Source organism: Lottia gigantea (genome assembly GCF_000327385.1).
Source record: "Lottia gigantea unplaced genomic scaffold LOTGIsca_25, whole genome shotgun sequence".
NCBI lineage: Eukaryota > Metazoa > Mollusca > Gastropoda > Lottiidae > Lottia > Lottia gigantea.
This window is the reverse complement of record NW_008708752.1, coordinates 1,529,570-1,548,655: the sequence shown is the minus strand read 5'-3', so window position 1 is coordinate 1,548,655 and position 19,086 is coordinate 1,529,570. Positions and strand designations below refer to the sequence as shown.

Below are 19,086 nucleotides of genomic sequence, written 5' to 3'. Positions count from 1 at the left end.
GCAGACGTCAAAAGTGCTCCTAGTAATCTCAAGAAGGATAACTCTATGAAAAAGAAAAGAAAATCTTTATTAATTGACAGTGATGATAGTGATTTAGATTTTGGTGATCCTAGTCCAGCTAAAAAGAAACTCAATATATCTAGTGATGGTGATAATGGGTTAAAATCTAAATCTAATGGTAATTCCAATACAATTTGTATTGATTCAGATTCTGACTTTGAATCCTGATTTTGGAATTGTTTAAAGATCTTTTATGGTTTTCCATCATGAGAAACTATGTTTGGCTCTTACATAGAATGTAAAACACACAACCATATTTGATCATTACCTCGACTTAAGTCGAATTTTGAAAAGGGCTACAGTCTTTCAACTAAGCCTCCAAATTATATTGTAAGGCATTTTAAGTGGCTTAGTTGAAATACTGTAGCCTTTTTCAAAATTCGACTTAAGTCGAGGCAGTGATTTAAAATGGTTGTGAACTACATTTGTGTGTTTTATTTTCAAAAAAGAACCAAACATAATTTCATATGGGTTTTAAAAAAGAACTTTATTAATTTGTTGTGGTCTGTTCTCAAATGGCAATGATTAACTAAAGAATGGCAGGTTTTCAATTTCAGAGGTAGAAATGTGGAATGAATGACAGTTCCTGATATAAAATACTTTTATCAGACTAGAAGTACATTTCATATCTTAAGTACAGTAACATAGACTAACAAAAGAAAATTATGAGTAACTTCATTGTTTTTTGTATGATGCATACAGCTTTATCTTGAAATAAAGTTGTGTTTAGATGCTTTAATTGTCTTTTAACTACCAACAACATTATATATTGATGCATACAATGTTTTTGGTAGACAATTTGGTTCATAGCTACAAAATCCAAAAAATAAAATTCCAAGTGAAACATCCATCTTGGATTTCCTCTACAAGGCACAATGGAATGATGAAATGAGCACCAGCAGAAAATTCATGTGATCTGTATCCATTCTCTTGCTTCTTTGAGCAGTACTGCATGGACCCACAGCATGATGGTGTTGGAAAAAACACTGTTCATGAAAGGCTTTTCCATTTACTTAATGCAAAAAGATTTCCAGTGTTTCAGATGTCTGATTGGTTAATCCTTCACACCCACATTTACTTCCATTCATTAACCAATCAGGTACTAGTTATCAGTCTGCGATGTCGGTTAGCTGTAAACAGACGTGAACCTATCACCTACAACCATCTGTTATATCTCTTCTAATAATTTTTGTTAATTTTTCATGAAATTTTTTCCCTTTGTTCTCTTTTCCTTTGACTGTTTTTAGTATTGAATGCTTCAACTAATTTGGCACGTGTGTTCTGTAATGTTTGGCCATTTTTTATGGAATTCTGTTTAGTAATGTTTGTTTGTTTCTCTTCTCCTTTCACTCGCATGTTTAACACAATAGAGTTTACATCCAGAATTTCTTTGGCTTTCTTTCCTGAAAAAAAAGATTGAAATCTGCACAAACCTACATTTATGAATCTTTCTTAAAAAAATTTGAATAATATTTGTTGATTTGAGTGTTGAATATATGTAAATTGTGATCAGAAACACTAGAAATGGAATTTCTCTTCCTTTTTCTATAAAGGTCTTTTCTTTATAGTCTTTTAAATGAGGAAAATTTTTGGACACACATGGATTTGAAGGCTTAAATTTAGATGGTGAGCTGTGAACACTATTAGTGACAAGCTAGACATAGGATTATCAATCTCAAAAGTATCCCGATTTCTCATTATAGAACTCATATTGAGCTCATTAAACAATGACACAGGCTAGAAGCTCAAGACAATACAAAAAAACAAACATCTTTTGTTCTTACCTGGCAGAAAACAACTGAAAAGAACCTTATCATAATCATGATACTTTAGTCTAAGATATCCTTTTAATATCATGTAACCAATAATCCTTTCCGCTTCTACCAAGGTTAACCCTTTAGGGTGTATATCTTTTGCTAAATGAGCATGATTACCTCGACCAAACCATGCATCTATTAACTGTAACGATGTGATTTGTAACTTTAATACCATTGTATCATACACTAGTAGTAAGAAGTTATAACAATGTAGAGTTACATCTATTGGTACTGTATTGTCTATAATAAAATATAAAGTTATAACAAAATAGAGTTAAACAATATAGAGTAATATTTTCTATAATAAAATATAAAGTTATAACAAAATAGAGTTAAACAATATAGAGTAATATTGTCTATAATAAGATAAAGTTATAACAATGTAGAGGTATACAATATAGAGTAATATTGTCTATAATAAAATATAAAGTTATAACAATATAGAGGTATACAATATAGAGTAATATTGTCTATAATTTAAATAAATTTATAACAATGTAGAGTAATACTGTCTATAATAAAATATAAAGTTATAACATAGAGTAATAATGTCTATAAAAAATATAAAGTTATAACAATATAGAGTAACATTGCCTATAATAAAATATAAAGTTATAACAATATAGAGTAACATTGCCTATAATAAATTATAAAGTTATAACAATGTAGATTAATAATGTCTATAATAAAATATAAAGTTATAACAAAATAGAGTTAAACAATATAGAGTAATATTGTCAATAATAAAATATAAAGTTATAACAATATAGAGTTAAACAATATAGAGTAATATTGTCTATAATAAAATATAAAGTTATAACAATGTAGAGGTATACAATATAGAGTAATATTGTCTATAATAAAATATAAAGTTATAACAATATAGAGGTATACAATATAGAGTAATATCGTCTATAATTTAAATAAATTTATAACAATGTAGAGTAATACTGTCTATAATAAAATATAAAGTTATAACATAGAGTAATAATGTTTATAAAAAAATATAAAATTAAAACAATATAGAGTAACATTAGTAACATATAATAAAATATAAAGTTATAACAATGTAAAGTAATAATGTCTATAATAAAATATAAAGTTATAACAATGTAGAATAATATTGTCTATAATAAAATATAAAGTTATAACAATATAGAGTAATATTGCCTTTAATAAAATATAAAGTTATAACAATATAGAGTAACACTGCCTATAATAAAATATAAAGTTATAACAATATAGAGTAATACTGTCTATAATAAAATATAAAGTTATAACAATGTAGATTAATAATGTCTATAATAAAATATAAAGTTATAACAATGTAGAATAATATTGTCTATAATAAAATATTAAGTTATAACAATATAGAGTAATATTGTCTATAATAAAATATAAAGTTATAAAAATGTAGAGTAATATTGTCTATAATAAAATATTAAGTTATAACAATATGGAGTAATAATGTCTATAACAAAATATTAAGTTATAACAATATAGAGTAATATTGTCTATAATAAAATATAAAGTTATAACAATGTAGAGTAATATTGTCTATAATAAAATATTAAGTTATAACAATATAGAGTAATATTGTCTATAATAAAATATTAAGTTATAACAATATGGAGTAATACTGTCTATAATAAAATATAAAGTTATAACAATGTAGAATAATATTGTCTATAATAAAATATAAAGTTATAACAATGAAGAGTAATACTGTCTATAATAAAATATAAAGTTATAACAATATAGAGTAATACTGTCTATAATAAAATATTAAATTATAACAATATAGAGTAATACTGTCTATAATAAAATATAAAGTTATAACAATGAAGAGTAATACTGTCTATGATAAAATATTAAGTTATAACAATATAGAGTAATACTGTCTATAATAAAATATTAAGTCATAACAATATAGAGTAATACTGTCTATAATAAAATATTATGTTATAACAATATAGAGTAATATTGTCTATAATAAAATATAAAGTTATAACAATGTAGAGTAATACTGTCTATGATAAAATATTAAGTTATAACAATATAGAGTAATACTGTCTATGATAAAATATTAAGTCATAACAATATAGAGTAATACTGTCTATAATAAAATATAAAGTTATAACAATGTAAAGTAATAATGTCTATAACAAAATATTATGTTATAACAATATGGAGTAATAATGTCTATAACAAAATATTAAGTTATAACAATGAAGAGTAATACTGTCTATAATAAAATATAAAGTTATAACAATGTAGAGTAATATTGTCTATAATAAAATATAAAGTTATAACAATATAGAGTAATATTGTCTATAATAAAATATTAAGTTATAACAATATAGAGTAATACTGTCTATAATAAAATGTAAAGTTATAACAATGTAGAATAATATTGTCTATAATAAAATATTAAGTTATAACAATGAAGAGTAATACTGTCTATAATAAAATATAAAGTTATAACAATATAGAGTAATACTGTCTATAATAAAATATTAAATTATAACAATATAGAGTAATACTGTCTATAATAAAATATAAAGTTATAACAATGAAGAGTAATACTGTCTATGATAAAATATTAAGTTATAACAATATAGAGTAATACTGTCTATAATAAAATATTAAGTCATAACAATATAGAGTAATACTGTCTATAATAAAATATAAAGTTATAACAATGTAAAGTAATAATGTCTATAACAAAATATTATGTTATAACAATATAGAGTAATATTGTCTATAATAAAATATAAAGTTATAACAAAGTAGAGTACTACTGTCTATAATAAAGTATAAAGTTATAACAATATAGAGTAATATTGTCTATAATAAAATATTAAGTTATAACAATATAGAGTAATATTGTCTATAATAAAATATAAAGTTATAACAATGTAGAGTAATAATGTCCATAATAAAATGAAGATATAACAAAGTAGAGTAACATCTATACTTACATTCTTCAGATGGTCTACAATAATCACACATCTCATGACAATCATTAAGATTCCAATCTTCACCAAAATATTCAGCAAATACTGATCTTCTGCACCTAAAGATAATTACATATATTAAAAGCTAATAGCTCATCCAATTTATTAGAAATATTTTGTCACTCAATGATCAAGATATTATGTAGAACAAATTTTCTTTCATATGATTTAACAACATCAATCATCATTGCAGAAGAAATATGATTACCTGTCATTGGTTAAACAATAGTTTAATATATCATGAAGATTTCCTACACCAAGATGTTCATCCTCTACCATCTGTCCAATACGTAATAAATCTGATAATCTATAATATAATATACAATCTGAGGCCTTCCCATCTCTACCTACAATAAACATAGCATTGGATTTCCATATTATGTTTCTGATTGAGTTAATAAAGACTGGAAAAAAGCAAAGTCAGAAAAATTTTGACAGTACAGTGACATAAGTCTACTCATTTCCATTATTTAATATATTTAATTATGCTATACCATAAAATTATTCAATGTGATCTCCCTAAATTTAAATCAGACATCTGTAGTTTTTAGCAATTTTACTAAAACTAATTGTTTATGATCACTAATCACAAAAATATACTTTATCGAATTAGGGCTTTGCGATTAGTGACATCATAAAATGCTTAGTTTTAGTGGAATTGCAGGAACCACAGACGTCTGATTGAAAATTGGAATGATGCAAATTGATGCTATCAATGTTCCTGAAACAACCTTTGAAAACCTCTTTACAATCCCTTTAATGAATACTCTTTTCCAATCTGTTTTTTTATTGTCACAGCTTGTAGTATTGTCCCATCCAAGCAGGCTCTTACCCATGGCAAGCATAATGTTATGCTATGATATTATACATACTATAGGGGATCCTCTCCACCTGATTGCACTCTGATTGAAATTTTGTTAGTTTTGTTGTTTGAAGTAGTTGGCTATACAATTGTATTGCATAAGTTATTGTAGATTAAAAAGACTACAGAATAACCTACCAGCTCGACCACTCTCTTGATATAGATTCTCTATAGATTTACTAATAGAATGATGTATAACAAATCTTACATCAGGTTTATCTATTCCCATACCAAATGCTATAGTTGCTACCACAACCTACAATTTTCAATCTATATAATTAAATGTGTTGCAGTTTATATACCAGGTGTTTCGAAATTAGAGCCCACTTCTCCAACAGCCTAAGCTAAAATAGATATGGACAAAAGCCTGCATTCTTGAGGGTATTATTTGAGAAAATTGTCCAAAGAACCTTGAAATATGGTACCTTATCATGCAAAACCTCAACAAATAACAAATTTTAAAGATCTCATAGAACAGACAATACTTTGAAAAGCATTGAACAACGATGATATGCCAAGTTTCAACGACCCACGAAATGAGATGACCAAACTGCTCGGATTAAAACCTTTGATTCTCAGATGTTTTCCTATTTTCTGAAATCATACCCCCAAGAATGCAGGTTATGGTACAAGCAGATAGAAGCCACAGAAAATATTAGATACCCAGAGAGAAACTTCAATATATACCTTCAGAATAACTTGGGTTTTTGTCCATATCTTTTTTAGTTTATACTGTGGAGGAGGGGACTCTAATTTAATTTAAGTATAGTTTGTGTTCGCTGAACTCTGAAGTGTTATGACTGATAAATTCATCAATTTTGTCAAGGGCAATAACTCAGTAACATTATGTCACATGTGTAGCTTAAATTAAAAATGGCAAAAAAATATGATGAATTCTGGGATAGCAATAGTGGCTGTGATATTGCTCCTCTTTGGGTTTGACTTTCCCCTGATTCCTCATAACAATGGAGAATTTGGTCCAACAGAAGATGCTTAGATTGGACAGATAATATCATTAAAATACAACTGTGGTAGAAAGCTTGTTAGACTATAATGTAGATGATATCACAAAAAGTACAGAAATTGTAATCTTAATTTAATTACATAAGACTAGAGACTGGATGACTGGAAAACTAACCTGGATCTGACCCTGTGTCCAAAGATTATAAACCCGAGATCTCTCAACTGCTGTTAAGTTGGCATTATAACATCCTGTTGCTATACCTGCCTTCTGTAAATCAACAGTAACATTTACAGAATCTTTCTTTGTGAAACAATAAACAATACCTGTTAACAGAAATTAAGTACTATTATTTCATAAGACAGACAAATGCAAACCAAACCTATATATACAACTACTTAACCTTCATACGTTGTCACACTGCCACAATACGTCCTTGTTATCAAGACACAGTTTCCACAGGACATGCTTTGATTGGTTGAAGATAACACCATTAGAACAAGATTTTGGTAGAAAGCTAGTGAGATTACAATGGAGATGAAAATTATCATAAAAAAAAAAAAATTGAATCAAAATTGCTTACCACATTGATTGTTATATTTATTTTTAATTAACTTCGTTATTTCCTTCATAGTTTGAAGTTTAGTTGGTGGTTTTAATTTAACCTCATAATATAAATTAGGTCTATTAAACGAGGTCCGTAATAACTGACAATGAGGTATATTGAGGATATTTTTAACATCATCTAAAACTTTCAGGGTAGCAGTTGCTGTTAAACCTAATATAGGTACTGTTGGAAATTGTTTCTTTATAATACCTAAATATCTGAAACCTGTAAATAACATGAAATGTAATTAATCTGCAATGTGAATTTTTCAGGCTTAAACTTATGTAAATAGTCCTAGAAATATACATACAGTAGTAGAAATTTCACTTTCTGTTTCTATCTTTACTGGTTTTCACCATGTTAAAACTCAGATCATTATAGCGACACATTGAGAAGAAGACTTAAATTTCAACAGTAAGCTGTGAACACAATTAATGATACAGCCTAAGCTCAGGTTGATAGGAGAGTGAATAATACAACTGTATTTACCAACTTCCGTGATACAAGAAAGGTGGCTATTGCAGTCAAGGTATAAGACAAAGTCTGTAATAGCTTGACATTGTCATCGTGATAATGGTATATTGTTTTGAACAGAACCATTGATTAGCTCTTGGTTTACATGGATAAGGCCAGTGCTTTCCTCCACAAAACCCTATAAACAACTACAGTTAAACAACAAACCTGGACGGAAATCATGACCCCATTGAGAACAACAATGTACTTCATCTATAACAAGTCGACTAAATCTTCCCATTTCATACATTTTTTCTAATTCCTTCAAAAATCCTTGACTTTTTAAGAGTTTTTCAGGTGTGACATATAAAAGTTTTAGTGTTGAATTAGGGTCTGTCATGGATGTTAGAATTTTTTTGGCATCTGCTGATTTTGTATAAGAATTGAATGTTGCTGAGTTAATATTTAAATTTTTTAAGGCAGTTAATTGGTCTTCCATTAAAGATAACAAGGGGGAGACAACTACAGTTATTCCTGAAAGTAAATAAAACCCAAATGTTGTTGAAGCAATAACTGCTAAGACTAGAATTAAGAGCATAGTCAATAAGCAAAACAAATTATGAAAGGTTTTAAAGGAAATGTGTCCAAATAAACAAATTTGTTTATGACACAATGTTTCGAATAGTCAGGCAAATATATTTGTGCCAACCAAACACATGGGTAGTCCACTTTAACTATATAGGTAGTCGAAATATTCATTCAAAAACACACTTTCAGTTTCCATAATCACTATGAATGATTGGTTTCTGAGATTATAGCATGATTGGTCAAAAAAATGGTGCAGCTTTCCCTTTAATTAGACTGTTTTTTTTAACAATACCTTCAGATAAAACAGCAGGAAGTTGAAAACATAAACTTTTTCCACCAGCTGAGGCCATTAATAGTATACAATCTATTCCTGACATAGTCACATTTATTGTCTGTAGCTGCATTGGTCTTAATTTATCTAATTTAAAGACATCTTTTAATGTAGTGTTTACTTCACTAGACCATGGAAAATCTGCAATACAAATATTGATTAAATTACTTTTAATAAACATGTGGAAACTGGATAATGTTTTTCATTGACTTATTTACCGGTTCTGAACCTTGGCTATATAATGTATGGCCTACATACCTAAAGTAAGGGTTGTCAGCACTACAAATCTAAACTAGAATTGATCAGAAAGACAGTAAAGGCATAATATGAAAATGAATGAGATCAACTTGCCATTGGAATTCCATTTCACATCACAACGTACAACCGTACTGGAAATGTGTCGTTTGTATTTCAGCCAAATTCGGCCCAATTGACGACAATTCGTGCTCAAATTAATCATGTTATATTCAAATCATTTGATTTTGTGATTTATGATAGAATTATTGAATGACATGGTTACTGGTTTGTTTCTAAATGAAGACAACCACATAACTCATTAAAGACAACAATCATCTCATGGAGGCTGACATCTTGAAATGAACCGGATGTTCATGAAATCACAGGGACTTGACGCGACACACATTGAGATGCTTCCGAACAGAGGGCTTGGATAAAAAAGCATCTTAATATCGGGTTTGTGGTGGTTGAACACCAATATTGATCGGTCCAATCAGGTCAAAATACTCAAAATACACTATATGTGACTGGGAACAACTGAAAATACTATTTTATCTCCGATTTCTAATCTTTTTCAGAAATGAAATTTCTATTGTACATTTCATGTTCAAATTATATCATATATCAGTAACAACTAGTCAAATCATTAATATGTAGACGTATCCCATAAACGTCGGTAATAATCATGCACAAATTGTGAACTAACCGTGTGTTGAAATCGATCAAATTTCAATATACCGTACCATATAGACACGCTCAAATCCGTTATTTTCATTTATCACGAATTTTAGATCGATCCGCGAGCAATTGCAACATGTCCAGCCATTTTACTGCTATGCATGTCTGATTTCATTGCCTTCGCCAAGACGGTCAAAATCTACTTCGTCGAAAATTAACTTTGAAATGATTGCAGGCCTGAATGTTATTTCGGTAATAAATCTTTTTTTAAATCTCAACCTTTTAGCTGTATGTGAGCCTCCATCGTTCACCTAAAAAATATACCATATCATATTCTTCGTGTTGATGGAAATTGGACGGAGACCCCGTATACGTCGTTCCAAATTACATGTTTTTATCACTGACACCAACGAAGACCACGCACTTCTCTCCAAGACAGGCCAGTGAGTCAGCTGGCGGGCTTTCCCATGTCGGTGTGCGTCACTTTATGGCCGTAAGTAATGAGCTCATTATATCATACATAGCAAGCATAGGTCTAGTGTTCTGAGTCAGTATGACATTGGCTATTGAATAATACGAAAGTTGACTAGGTAAGTTACAAACATTGCTATAAATATTAAATCTAAATTGATACGCCTTTCAGTGTGTTTATTTCGTAGGACAAACTGGGCATTCTCTTATATTAGAATTTCCATCATGACAAAAGCCAAATTCTCCATAACTCTTTGGCACACATATAAAAAATTTATTTTCATTTTTCTGAATATATTTAGCACAAGTCGAAATTTCGGAGTCCACAACTAGAAACTTCGGAGTCCACATGTAGTCCACGTAATACATGTGTTGGATTTACGATGACTTCAAGAATCCCTGTATGTGTAAAACAAAACAATGGAGGGCCTTCGCATTATCGCATGATCAATAAACATTGCATGCATAGCGTTGCCTGTCTACATTAGTCAAATTTTAGACAGATATAATGGACGTAGAACGCAATTTAAATTGTAGTCCTTTTATTTTTAGAACTTTTTAGAACCTTGTTGCGAGAGAGTATATATGTAATATAAAACATATTGAAAATATACATATCATAAATTTTTGAAGGACATTTAGAAGCCAGGAGAGAAGCATCTAGAGCAAATGTATATTGTATGTTATATGTATACATGTATATAGTTTTGGTTGATATATATTTTCCTGTAATTGTTTTTGTTAAGAGAGAGGGGTTGACAGGCATAGCCTGTGAATATATTGTATTTTATAAAGTAGAGCATAACACCACCCTTGACGAAGTAGAGTTTAACGACATTAAAGGGACATGTGTGCAATTCATGTTTTTTGACCAATCATATCTTAGTCTGAGAATCGGGAATTGTTTACCTTAGCCAATCAGTAAAAAATGTGTGTCCAGAATTATACGCGTTTGAATACACCCCCCCCCCCCCCCCCCCCCTTCCTCCCTTAAAGTCGTCTTTTTATGAGACACTGCCGTGTATACAATAGAAAATAAATCCTTTGTTTGAGATATTTTTGAAGAAATTATGAGATTTTTGTACATTTCTAGTACTATTTACTATGTTCAAGACTCAAATGGACCCCCAAAATAGAACACCTGTCCCTTTAAGGCGGGGAAGTGGAGCAAATCGACATAATAAATAAGTTCATTCATATAAAATACTAGGTTATATTAGTCTGTACTGAAACTGAATATGATACAATCTTAAAAAGGAAGTCTGATTATTTTGGTAGGTTGGAAAATTCAGATGCTCCAAAAGACTAAAATTGAAAGATATTTGTACCTTATCTTATCTGCAAGTTTTAACTTAAGACCTGCCATTAATTTTTTAAAAGGTTTACGTAAACGTTTTACAGTAGCAGTGTTATTTGGTTAGTGTTGGAAAACTAATGTACAGGTTTAAGCAAAATAAATGCCAAATTATGTAAATTATAATAGCGAAATACTCGTACTTTGTCAGGAGGTTTATAACTTATATAACATTTATAACATTCTATTTTTTCATTAATCCTTACAAAACAAATCCAGGATCTAGTAGATTTACAAACGGCACACTGTGAAAGTTACGCTATCGCTCTGCAACATGCAAACTGCCGAGAATTGCTGAATGGTAGATTTAAAGTAGTATATATAGCATATTTTAGAATTATTTTCCTGTATAATTTCCATCATTTAAGTAATGACAAGTTTGCATACTGCACCTTTAAGTAATTAGGCTACAGCTGGAACGATGTCATCTTATCTATAATATGAGAGCCCCATCGTTGCATGAGTAATACCACATAATGAGTCGGATAAGAGTCTTAAATGAACGCAGGGATGAACTCAGATTTGGTATTAAGGATACGAAGATTTCCTTAAAAGGAAGTCATCTGGGTGCACAGTAGAAGTATACTTAAATAAATTTGTTTAGAACCATTCTTTGGACAGGATGTCGATAGGCTGGAATTAGAAAAAAAAAGTTCTACAATAGAATTCAGTTTAGACACAGATATTGATGAAAAAAGAAGAATTGCTGTGACTTCAAACTATTGTTTCTGGAAAAAAACAGTCAGAAGCCAGTCAGTCTAACGTAGCCTAAACTATACCAATCAACAAATTATCTACCATCATCAAAGAACTGGCCGGAGTTCGGTAAGTGTTTTTCAGATTTGTATTATTTGTTTAAAGGGACGTTCCGCTTTTTTGCAGGTCGAAAATTTTTTTTTGCTCAAATTTTGAAAACTATAAACCAAAATCTATAGAAATGGATTCCATAACGTATCTGAAAGTTTTCACGAATAAAAACCAGCCGCTAATTTTTTAACACTAAAACTTTACGTAAAAGGTTACGAACCTTTTAAAGTTCGTCATGCTTTTTGCAAGCTGTTAGAAAACTACTGTATAGATTTGAGTAAAATAAACGCCTTATAATGTAGAGAAATGTCGCATACGTTTTCTAAAGGTTTCAACTAATAATATAGAGCCATTATAAAGCATATCACCGAAACTATAGGTAAAACTAAATTAACAATTAGTACTCTCAGTTTTTAATTAACCGTTTAAATTCAGTTTGATCAAGTGGATATATAATTATAAATGGCATACTTTAGAAATATTTTCTTGTATAATTTACGATGTTTCTGATAGTGAAAATGTTTTACTAAAAAGCGGAATGCCCCTTTAATGATATGTTAACGTCGTGGGTCTATAATTATAAATTGTACTATAATAGTGACTTCAACCTTTATTATAAAAAGTTGTTTAGGTCAATATTGTTAAATTGTTCGATTCTAAAATCATTCGGATAATGTTAACTGTGTTGGTGAATATGACTCTATATTGTCAAAAGGTCCGTGACCATTCAATGTTGTTGACCATAGCAATCCCATTTAAGGTAGAACGTTTAACAAACGATACATTTTTTGAATACTCATGACGAGACGAGTAATTTGATGCATATCAACAGGATTATAGTGAAATCTCGTCCTGTTTAACGTTTGTTGACCCCTACCGCAAGGGGCAGCCCAAATAAGATTGTTTGATATTGTGAAGGAAACTTAAAACACTTTCAATTGTTTGTTCCCACAATTTGGTCACGGCATCTGCAGACTGGTCTCGTATTAACTAATAAAGGCAAGTGTGATGTCGTTAGGTACAAATAACTATCGGTTTGTGGGAAACGTGTACTGGCAATGTGGGCAATTTTTTGTCATTTATTATTAATTCGGTCTCAAAACGAGGTTAACCTTCTACAGTAATACACGGTAGAAATAATAGTTTTAGACGTGTAAAAGAGGCCTCTAGTTATAGAATACAGTTTAATTTATTTCTCTGCGCACTCGACTTTAAATACAGTTGGTTAAAATACAGTTACTTATACCTTTAAATTGTAAGAAAACAGGATGCCAGATTTTAATTCCAAAAATTCGCAATGATCGCTATAATGTTTTTTAGCTGGTAACGGAAATATTTAGGCGACCACAAGTCTTACGACTTATATAGTTAATCAGTAAGTCAGTTATGAGTCAGTCACATAATAATATTCCCATAAAAACAGCAGCGGTTTGTTAGTTTGTAAAACTACCCCACCTTATATCAACTTGTATAATTATTATGTAGCGTATGTTTTCGACCACGAACTCGCACTACAGTGTTTTATTTTCAGGTATGGTAAAAGACGACACGGAGAAACTAGACAGATGGGCATGGGTTGTCTTAGCAGCTTCCTTTTTTTCCATATTGGTGAACGGATCTCTATATTTCTGTGTAGGTGTAATACATACTGCGTTATTGGATGCCTATCCAGATAAGGATGAAACCCTGATAACATGGATTGGATCAGTATTTTCCAGTGTGTCAGTGTTTGGCGGTAAGAATTCTTCATATTAATCAATAATAAGAACTAGTTGTATAGAAACCGTTATAACAGTTATCTGTTTCTTGGCTTTGAACCAAGGGTAGAAGTGGACTGATGAACAGTTAGTAAAATGTTTGAACCATAACATCTATATTTTGAATTAAAGGGATTGTACAGAGGTTTTCTAAATTTTGTATGGGTGTCGGGGACACTAATAGTATCAATTTGCGCCAGTTTGCGCTGATTTTTAATCATACGTCCGTGGTTCCTTCAATTCCTCTAAAACGAAGTGTTTATGATTTCAGTAATCGCAAACTATGCTTTATGTCATAAGGCCCTCGCGATTTGTGACGTCATTAACACTTAGTTTTAGTGGGAATGCAGAAACCACAGACGTCTGATTGAAAATTTGAATGATGCAAATTGAAAGCAAATAATAACAAAACGATATTGTAACCTAATTTTCTTTAGATTGATCTGGACCTTATAATGAAGGCAATAAGTACTATCGATTTTCCTTACGAGTTGTCCTGAACTAGCGTTACGGCTCAATGAGTTTAATGAAGCACATAATGTATGGATATTCGTATAATTATCAGTCAGAACCAAACATATTGATCATAATTCAACGGACAGTATATACAATTTATATTGATAAAAAAAACATGGTATATCGTACATAAAAATATGCTATTTGGTTCAGGTATTTGGCCTGAAGGAGGCATATTTGTCTCAATTGCCGTTTATTTTGCTAAAATTCGTACATTATTTTTCATACACCAACCAAAAATCATATTGAAGTTAAAATGTTTACGTAAAACTTTTAACTAGTTTTGACTTTATAAAATGTACGGCAAGATATTTTCAGATAAGTTTAAAAAGACATTTCTCTAGATTTTGGTGTACGGTTTTCATAAATTTGAGCATAAAAATGTTTCGACCTACGAAAAAAAAACAAGACTATCCCCTTTACATATTGACCTATAAATGTAGGCGACTGGATGATTACCACAATACAATATTTCATCCTACGTCAACAATATAGTTAAATTGGAACAACCTTTCAATTTTCGGCCCTGGTCGCTATAGAAGTATTTTTGATAAAGAATCTAAATCTGATGGGTAAACAGATCTCAACATACTGGGGGTCAGTATAGGTGAAATAAAGGTTATTATTATTCTCAACAAAATTTGGTTCATCTAAAAAATGAAGTATGCCTCGTTTTTATACGCCCACATGAAATGGGGGGCGTATATTGCCGTCACCCCATTCCGTCGGTCCGTCCGTCCACAATCGCTCGTAAACGCTCTACCAGGCACAATTCTTGACTGATTTAGATGAAACTTGGTATGGTTGTTTGTAATCACCCAAGGATAAACCCTATCGAAAATCAGAAAAATTGAAAAATATTTAGTATTAGTTATTGCCCTTGTTCTTGAAAACGCTTTCAAATTTAGCTCTTATACTCTTAAAGGCATGATTCTTTCTGGATTTTGACAAAACTCGGTTTTTTTATTCAGTCCTGAAGATTGAATATTTGCCTTCTAGAGTTTTCACGAGCTAAGGATTGAACACGTTTTCAAGAACTAGGGCAATAACTCATACTCAATATTATTCAGTGTTGTGCTAAATTAAGAGTTCAAAAGAATTGTATGACTGAAGGTTGAATATTTCATTCTGGTGATTGTTACTGTACTGCTAAATATTTATGTTCAAAATCAAAGCTGCCAGTGGGCGTATATTACCTTGCCTGGCAAGCTATCTTTCATTATTTCGTGTAATTTGTTTAATATACTTTTGACAATTTGACACATTAAATTATTTCACAAAACAAGTTTACGCCCTGTACTTAATTTAATGGAAAAAAAGACAGTAATGCTACGATGTTGAATGAAATTGATAAATTTCGCATCTTTTGTGTTTTCTGATATATTTTTAACCTCAATGATAATTTCAAGGGACATTCCGCTTTTTTGTACGTCGAATTTCTATTTTTGCTCAAATTTGTGAAAACTAACACCAAAATCAAGAGAAATGTGCCCTAACCTATCTGAAAGTTTTAACTAAAAAGATCCAGTCGTTAATTTACGCCAAAAATATTTTAAAACATTACGCTTTTAAGTTCGTTATGCTTTTTTGGAGCTGTAGGAAAACTACTGTACGAATTTGAGCCAAATAAACGCCTATGTGTATAGAATAAAAAGCGGAATACCCCTTTAAAAAGTTTCCTCACAAAGGTACTAGGCCTATTGTTAACCAATCAAAGCGTGCCATTTAGAACTCGTTTCTAGATAAAAAAAAAAACGCATTATTTTTCAAGAACAACTTTGATAGGTTAAAAATAACATTATTGGGACGACCCTTTAGTACAAAACTATTTAGATTACAATGTAGACTTAAAGTATCAGAAAACAAAAAGATACGAAATTTTAAAAGCCATGATTTTTCACATTTCTTTCTTTTTTGAAGTGGTGCAAAATCCCCCAAATCCCTATATGTTATTATTTCAGCTATATTTGGCAGTGTGATTATCAACCTCTTCAATGTAAGAACGTGCGTTATACTTGGTGCAGTTCTGAATCTGACAGGATTCGTTCTGAGTAGTTTGGTGACTGAAGCATGGATGTTAATCATAACATATGGCATCATCGCAGGTAGTTAAAATTATTCTAAAATTTCTAACTGACATATCTCGCTTATCATATAATTTTACAGATGTTAACTTAACTGATGAAAACCTAATTTCGTTAACTAGAACCACCTGTTGCGTAATTTGATATTTATGTATTTATTTATGTATTACTACCCTAGAGAACAAAAATTACCGCCTAAATACACCACTGATCGTAGCAATTTACAGAATATTAGAAATATGATGTCTGACTCAAGTAGGTCCGTGGACTTAAGTGGGTTGGGCCCCTCCCGCATGGAAAATCTTCTTAACGTAAGCTCTCTTGTATTTTTTCTTGGGAAGGGTGTTCGTGGACTTGGTTCAACCAGTCTCTAATGGTAGTTGACGCCACTGCCTAGTAGTCAGGACTCTACGAAGTATTGCGTTGCGTTCTCTTTCTAGACCAGAACGCGATAAAAAAAACTCAAAATTTTCACCATTTACACTAAAAAAATTATGAACCTTCCAGGCACAGTTCCATAATTATTATGTAAACGGTCTGGTTTTCTCATACATTTTCAGACCGGTCAAAATAAAAACATTTACTCAAACAGCCATTTTGTATGTTTTCAGAAAGCTGCGGGAAAGGGTCAAGGGCATTTTTTATCTGTACCTCCCCTCAGTAGTCTCAAATTGTGACCGTTTGCAGAACGCTCAACGGTTTACGCTACCATTATTTCATCTGTTCCCTTCTCGGGACTGTTCTGAGAACAGATAAGTTTTGTGATGTAAATGGGGCTTTAATTTTTATATTAGGGCTAAATGAAAATAACTTCGAGATGTTTTTTTAAGCATACGAAGCATACGTAGATTTGGCATATTGAATTCATTTCAATGATAAAAACATATTTTTACCTCATATATATCTATATACTGTATTATGTTCATTGCTAACCTTAGCCTGTCCATAGTATAACAGTTTGTTGGTTGGTAGATGACGAGTTAATGTCCGTTTCCATATGGATTCAAAGCTCATCTAGACATATTTCTCTGCAATTCGGAATTTATTTTACTCAAATCCGTACAATAGTTTTCTAACAGCTTCCAAAAGGCATAACGAACTTAAAAACCTTACGTAATGTTTTGAAATATTTTTGACGTTTAAAAATTAACGGCTGGATTCTTTTAGTTAAAACTTTCAGTCAGATACGTTTTGGTGTAAAGTTTTCACAAATTTGAGCAAAAAAAAAAAATTTCGACTTACAAAAAAGCGGAATGACCCTTTAAGTAAATTTGGCAGGAAAGTTACAGAAAACGTCAAATTTTTGTTCGCGAAAGAAAGCTCAGTAGCAAGTAATGTTGCCAATTAAATAAATTGGCTAATATTGCAAAACAGTTGATTGTTTGGGGGTGTTATCAAACAGATGAGTTAACAAAAACATAGCGAAAGTTTGGTCTAATTTTGATTAAACTGTTTAGGTTCCAACTAAAAGTGTTAATTGGAAACTTGAAAAAGAAAAAAATTGATTTGAAAATCTGATTTTTTTTCAGGAATTGGTCAGTCCATTACGTTGATGTCTTCTATGGTTATTTTGGGGTATTATTTTAAAGAAAAGACAAGCATGGCAACTGGTATAGCGACCAGTGCTTCTGGATTGGCACTGTTTATCTTCCCAGTTTTGACACAATATCTCTTGGAGGAGTATGGAATACGGGGAACATTTCTAATGTTTGGCGCCATAGGATTCCAAGCTGCAGTTGGTGGTTCGCTAATGAGACCAACAAAATTTGACCAAACTTCGATGGGATTCAGTTGCTGCAGAAAAGGCAACCATGAAGTTGAGAGGAAAGCCATCCGGAATGAAAGTCAGCCATTATTAAAATCAGTTGGACTTTGGTGCCTTCTTATCAATTCCTGGTTTCTTGGAGCTTCATTATCAATCATATTTCTGTTTTTACCCGAATTTAATATTTACATGGGTTCTACACATGGTGAAGCAGCGTTTATTATGTCAGTGGTAGGAATTACAGGAATATTATCAAGAATATTCCTGGGATTCATAGGAACAATCTTAGACCCAGCATTGGTGCTCTTTGGACTATTTGGAACTATAGGTACAATGACGTTTTTTATTGGTGAAATGAAAAGCTTGGCTGTTAAAATTATGTATGCGGCTGTGTTAGGATTTTATACGGGTGGAACATGGTCGTTACAACATACATTAGTGGTAGAAATTGCCGGTTTACATAGATTGTCAACAGTATACGGTGTGACCATGGTCTGTGCTGGATTCGGTTATATGTCTGGACCTCCCTTTACCGGTATGTTTTTACATTGATGTTTTGATTTTTTAATGATTATTTTATGAAAGTTTTGTATATCACTCGACTCCCGACAAACAGTTTTTTCGTGAACTTGTTGCTGAGTTATTGCCCTTGATTAAATTGGAATACATGTATATCAAACACTACTTGTCTGACCAAGGTTTTTTCGGTTGCTGCCCGAAA

The 19,086-nt window shown here is 30.9% G+C and overlaps 2 protein-coding genes across 2 annotated transcripts; one reads left to right on the top strand and one right to left on the bottom strand.

The window, feature by feature from the left end:
- Positions 1-1,260: 1,260 nt before the first annotated feature.
- On the bottom strand, positions 1,261-9,915 carry LOTGIDRAFT_160547 (hypothetical protein; the record flags this gene model as incomplete). Its single annotated transcript, XM_009055669.1, has 10 exons — positions 1,261-1,463; positions 1,845-2,117; positions 4,859-4,953; positions 5,103-5,241; positions 5,895-6,012; positions 6,895-7,043; positions 7,301-7,549; positions 8,006-8,311; positions 8,658-8,837; positions 9,891-9,915. 10 exons carry the CDS (start codon positions 9,913-9,915, stop codon positions 1,261-1,263), a joined length of 1,737 nt encoding a protein of 578 aa, XP_009053917.1.
- A 3,861-nt stretch (positions 9,916-13,776) lies between these two features.
- Positions 13,777-18,917, top strand: LOTGIDRAFT_160546 (hypothetical protein; the record flags this gene model as incomplete). The annotated part of the gene is made up of 3 exons (XM_009055668.1): positions 13,777-13,978; positions 16,478-16,621; positions 18,130-18,917. 3 exons carry the CDS (start codon positions 13,777-13,779, stop codon positions 18,915-18,917), a joined length of 1,134 nt encoding a protein of 377 aa, XP_009053916.1.
- Positions 18,918-19,086: the final 169 nt, after the last annotated feature.